At 42.2% G+C, this 5,994-nt stretch overlaps 1 protein-coding gene across 1 annotated transcript in view; it reads left to right on the top strand.

The window, feature by feature from the left end:
- Nucleotides 1-5,542: 5,542 nt before the first annotated feature.
- The window catches only part of NUDT15 (nudix hydrolase 15), a 12,821-nt gene continuing 12,369 nt past the window's right edge, over nt 5,543-5,994 (top strand). The window contains exon 1 of the mRNA XM_021711783.1: nt 5,543-5,737. Coding sequence (XP_021567458.1) covers nt 5,580-5,737 — 158 coding nt within the window. The 5' untranslated portion in view covers nt 5,543-5,579. The remainder of the gene's footprint in view (nt 5,738-5,994) is intronic.

Here is a 5,994-nt window from a genome sequence, read left to right as displayed (position 1 = left end):
TTCACGGATTGGAAGAATCACTATTGTTAAGATGTCCATCCTACCCAAGGAAATTCACAGATTCAATGCAATACCCATCAAACTACCAACATCATTCTTCTTAGATCTGGAAATGACAATACAGAAATTCACATGGAAACAAAAAAAGCACGAATAACCACACAATCCTCAGAAAAAGAAACAAAGCAGAAGGTATCACAATTCCAGACTTTAGACTTTACTATAAGGCTACATTAATCACCACAGCCTGGAACTAGTATAAGAACAGGCACATAGACCAATGGAATAGGATAGAGATTCCAGAAGCAAAAACTCAAGTCTTTCAACCAACTAATCTTTGGCAAAGTCATCAACAACAACCACTGGGGAGAGGAGACCTTATTCAGCAAACGGTGCTGAGAAAACTGGCTGACCACATGCAGAAGAATGAAACAGGACTCCTACCTATCAACATAAACAAAAATCAACTCTAAATGTATCAAAGAGCTAAACAGAAAACCTCAAATTATAAGAATCTTAGAATATGCAGGAGACACACTTATGCACATTAGAATAGGCAACCAATTCCTGCTCATAACCCCAAAAGCACATGCCATAAAAGATAAGATCGACAAGTGGGACCTCATCAAACTGAAAGGTTTTTACACAGCAAAAGAAATTATCAAGAGAGTGGGAAGACAACCACAGACCAGGAAAAAATATTTTCTAACTGTAGATACAAGGAACTCAAATGAGCTGAAAGAAAAAAAAACAATTAAAATGTGGGCAAAAGACATGAAGAGATACTTCTACAAGACATACAAACAGCCAACAAAGACATGAAAAAAGATGCTCAGGCCGGGCTCAGTGGCTCAGCCTGTAATCCCGTGCTTTGGGAGGCCGAGGTAAGTGAATTGCCTGAGTCCGCGGGTTCAAGACCCACCTGGGCAACTTGGTGAGACTTTATCTCTACAATAAATAAAAACATTAGCTGGGCATGGTAGCACGTGCCTGTAGTTCCAGCTACTTGGAAGGCTGAGGCGAAAGGATCGCTGGAGCCAAGCAGGTCGAAGCTGCGGTGGCCAAGAGCGTGCCACTGCACTCCAGTCTCCGCCACAGAGTGAGACTCCAACTCGGAAAAAAAGAAGATGTAACAATGGGGTTTTGCAAAGCATAACATTTAATTTCAGTTAACAAAGCATATAGTTACATGGGACTTATGGCTAAGGAGTTTTGTAACAGTCAGCAGGAAATGGTCAGCACAAAGGAGGCAAAGTTGGGGTCTGCGGTCATGGGAACGTTACTGTAATCACACGTAGGCATTGATTCTTAAGTCAGGCAGGTAACTAAGATGAAAGTTTTAAACAAAATGGAGTAAGCTCGTTAATATTATTTTGTTAGCAATTTGATTTTATTAACTGATTTAGCTCATTTCAAGGGGAACACTTCTACACTGAAGGTGGGAGTAAAAAATAGTTCAACCTTTATGGAAAACTATGTGGTGATTTTTAAGAGAACTGAAATTGACCTTCCATACAATCTAGCAATCCTTCTTCTGGGAATATACCTAGAGGTACTCAAATCATTCTACAAAAAAGATACCTGCACACACAAGTTTATTTCAGCACTATTCACAATAGCAAAAACATGGAAACCACCCTGCTGCTCATCAAAAGTGGACTAGACAAAGAAAATGTGGTACATACACATGATGGAGTATTACAAAGTTATTAAGAGGTACAAAATGATGGTCTTCGCAGCAACTTGGATGGATTTAGAGTTCATCATACTCAGTGATCTATCACAGAAACAAAGACGTGAATACCACATGCTCTCACTTACAAGTGAGTCTGCTACAGGCTGAAAAGAGAACATTTTGGTTATATTAAAATAGTCATTTAGAAAAGACTTAGATACTTATATAAAACTGAGTTGGGCTAAACATAGAAACCATTTGAATTTAAAGTGAACAATTTTCCTTATCCCTCCTTCGCTGTCCTTGGATCTAGTAACTGTTGCTGGTATTGAAGGGAACACAACCAACTTCACTGAGCCCCCTGAAAAGGAGATATACACAAGAATACTGCACGTCCCTGAAAAAGCCTCCACCGGACCTAGATAAGAAATGGGCTCTGCTGAAACCTTCTAAAACCCAGAAATGTATCTGTTCCCTTAGTCTCTATGTGACAACTGCTTTCTTTCATGTCTTTGTGTTAATTTTACGTATAATGTTTAATCAAGCCTCGTGAACCAGAACTCCCAGAATAAGCAAAATACTGTAACCAACTAGAAAGCACAGCAGTCCCAAATTGTTCAAGGTAATTGTAATTTAGAAGAATGGCAGGATTAATGTAATCTGAGCCATGGTTTGTGATAGTAACTGTTTGGGGACTAAACATTGATTAAGAAAAAAAAACTGAGTAATGGTCATGAGACACATAGTCATTATCAAGAGTGAGAAAAAGTTAAGTAACTGCATGTTTTATTATAAATACTGGATGAAAACTCTACTTAAAAGAACAGGTTTTTGGTGAATACACAACCTGTTCCCTAATCCCATGGTATCAGAATAAAACTCGTTACTTCTCCCAGTTTTCTGCCTCTCATATTTGATTAATCACAAGGGAAGCAGCCAGTTGTTGGATTGGGTTGTAGTAGGTCCTGAACAATTTTTTGTAGCAGGTCCTGAACAATTAATCACAATACTAGAGGGATTGGCAGTAGCAGCATACTACCAGAGAAGGGGGGCATATAACATCACTAAGGGTACCTGACCCTAAACCAGGGGAAGTGAGTGAAAGGTGGTACCTATAGAAACCTAGAAGAAACTGAGTTTAGTCTTTTTGCCTCAGCACAACCATTAGAAAGCGTTCAGAAGTTCTACTGCAGGACAAATAGCAGCCTACCTCACTCCCACCCTCCACCCCACCCCACACCCCCCAGCAAATCTCCATCTGATGCAAGACCAGGACAGTCCAACCTTTCAATTCATGGTTTAGCATAATAAGCTCTAGTAAACTTTTAGGTTCCTTGTCAAGGCTGAAGATCAAAGATCACCCTTTGGCTGGCCAAAGTCATAAAAGTGATACTACCACCACCTTTGGTCAAGGAGTTTGTGAATTGCAAATGTCTAACAAGTCTGTTGCAGGAAAAACCCATCCAGGGCCAAACTCCCCAAGTTAACCTAATCAGTCCTTTGTGACATACCTGATACAGATAAACCCCACCATGGCAGCAATCATATGACTAACCCACCCATCTGCCTGACATCAGTAGTTGCGCTTGCCTGCCCCTTTGTGATGATGTGGAGCAGACCACCACCCAATCACCTTAATGATCTTCCCCCATCAAGGGGAATGGCTAAAAGGACTGAACCACAAGCAGCCAGTGGTCATTGCCTTGCTAGACTTTGGTGTGGCCATGTCCTTTTTGAGCTATGACTGTCTCCACACTTCCTGGCTTTGGCTCCCTCCCCCACCTTGGGGAGGTAAATCTCTCTCCCTTCTCTCTCTCTCTCTAATTTACTTTTAAATAAATATTTTCTTCTCTCACCTCTTTGTGTGTTGCAATTCTTTGCATTATTCGAATCTCTGGGTTACTGGTGTTGCGCCTCCCCTCGCCTCTCCATCCACCCTCACTCTATCAGTACCCTAACAGTGAGGACCAGTTAGGTGCCCAAATTTCACCTGCACATAAACTACTTATGTATCTAATCCTGTCTTGTACCCCACATCTTTACAATAAAGGAAAAAAAATTTGTTTTTTTAAATCTTATTGGTGCTATTTTGTAGAATAAGGAACAATGTTGACAAGTTTTGTGGGGTTTTTATGTATTTTTTCAATCTCAAACTACTATTTTTATGTTTAACGTTTTCATTGAAATTTTTTTTGCAACTGGAGCCACAATGTAACAAGCATGGGGGAAAAGCTGTCTTGTTTCAATAGTTTTTGCTAATTTTTAGGTTGAAAGATGATGGATGCCTAGAGTTTACCTTATGTTTAATTAAAATCAGTATTTCTCTTAAAAAAAATTGTGGGAGTAACATTACAACCATTAAATATGATGCTAGCTGTGGGTCTTTGTAGATACTTGATAGCAGGTTGTTAAAATTCGCTTTTATTTCTAGTCTGCTCAGGGGTTTTTTATTTGTTTTTAAATTGTGAATGAATATTACATTTTGTTAATTTTTTCTGCATTTATTAAGATGACTATATGTGTTTCCTTTCTCCCTCTGTTAACGTACTGAATTACATTGCTTGGTTTTTAAGTATTAAGACAACCTTGTATTTCTGAGATTAAGTTTATTTACATGTTGCCAATTTTTATTTGGTACAATATTATATAGTACCTTTGTGGTGAATTTTTTTGTTTTGTTTTGTTGTGTTTTTTTTTTTTTTTGTGGGTTTTTTTGAGTTGGAGTCTCAGTCTTTGTCACCCAGGCTGGAGTGCAGTGGCACGCCCACGGCCACCGTAGCCTCCACCTGCTGGGCTCTGGTTCATCCTTCCGACTCAGCATTCCAAGTAGCTGGAACCACAGGTGTGCGCCACCATGCCCAGCGAATGATTTGATTTATTGCAGAGATAAGGTCTCGCCAATTTGTCCCGGCTGGCTTCAAACCCCTGTGCTCAAGCAATCCTCTCACCTCTGCCTCCCAAAGGACTGGATTACAGGCGTGAGCCACTGCGCCTGGCTTGCCTGAATTTTAATGTGTTGGTAGTGAGAAGAGATGTTGTTAAAAGCTTAATATTCATGTACCATAACATGGAGAATAAGCATATTACTTAGAAGCACATAAGCAAATATCAGAAATAACAGGCAAATACCAGAAATAACAGGTTAAAGAGTTAAAAGTGATTGTTTCTGGAAGCAGAAGGGTAGAGATGTTTTTGTTGCAGTTTGAGCACCATTTGAATTTTTAAAATTAGAGGTATGTGCACATTGCTTTGGTAGAAGTAAAAATTAAATTAGAATAGTTAAACCCCCCCATTTCGAAACAAGTCATTTGTTTTAGTTTTAGTTACAACTGATTCAGCTGGATTTTGGGGGGGAGAAGTGCATGGTGTGTGAACATCTGGAAGTGTCTTGTTTTCCCACTCACTGCAACTAACTTGTCCTAGCACAATTAATCCATCAGTCTTTCTCCCATGACTTATGAATGCTTTTTGAGTACATTTTGTGATGGTACTACACTAATTCGGGCTGTGGTGCAAATGAGTTCATCGTGGTGGTCAGGGTCATTCAAGGAAAAAAAAGCATAGAATGCATCATGGTACAGGGGTCTATTAAAAAACAGGCGGTTTGTAAACGCAATGGTTTGGAAGAATCTGGGAGTGGACAGATGGATGGAAAGGATAATGAATATTCAACGTGCAACAGTGACATTAGTTAAAGCGAAACTCTGGCATCTGCCCTTCGGGAGGAAACACCATGCTGCGTACCGCCAACACCCCGACGCGACGCAGGTACCAAGCCCAGAGGCAGGGATGCCAGGGGGCTCCGCTTTGATTTCGGGCGCCTGCCCGGCTCCGAACGCGATTGGTGGCGGCCGCGGCTTACGTCACTTCCTGCAGCGACCGGGCGCGTCCTCCCGCGGGCGCTATGACTGCCAGCGCGGAGCCTCGGGGGCGGCGGCCCGGAGTCGGAGTAGGAGTGGTGGTGACCAGCTGCAGGCACCCGCGTTGTGTCCTCCTGGGGAAGAGGAAAGGGTCCGTTGGAGCCGGCAGTTTCCAACTTCCTGGGGGTCATTTGGAGTTCGGGTGAGCAGCCGCCTAGCAGCAGACACGGGGATAGCGGAACGTGCGGGGAAAAGACGAGCTCGCAACCGGGCTCGGTGGCTCAGCCTGTAAGCCTGCGCCTTGGGAGGCTGAGGTGAGTGGATTGTCTGAGCCCCGCGGGTTCGAGACCCGCCTGGGCATCTTGGCGAGACCTCATCTCTACAAGAAATAAAAAAGTCAATCAGCCGGGCGTGGTAGCGCGCGCCTGTAGTTCCAGCTACTCGGAAGGCGGAGGCGGA

This window comes from Carlito syrichta, unplaced genomic scaffold (assembly GCF_000164805.1).
Source record: "Carlito syrichta isolate Samal-C Ts95f unplaced genomic scaffold, Tarsius_syrichta-2.0.1 Scaffold302582, whole genome shotgun sequence".
In the NCBI taxonomy this organism is placed as follows: domain Eukaryota; kingdom Metazoa; phylum Chordata; class Mammalia; order Primates; family Tarsiidae; genus Carlito; species Carlito syrichta.
Note: the sequence above shows the minus strand (reverse complement) of the source record. Positions and strands in the feature narration are given on the sequence as shown.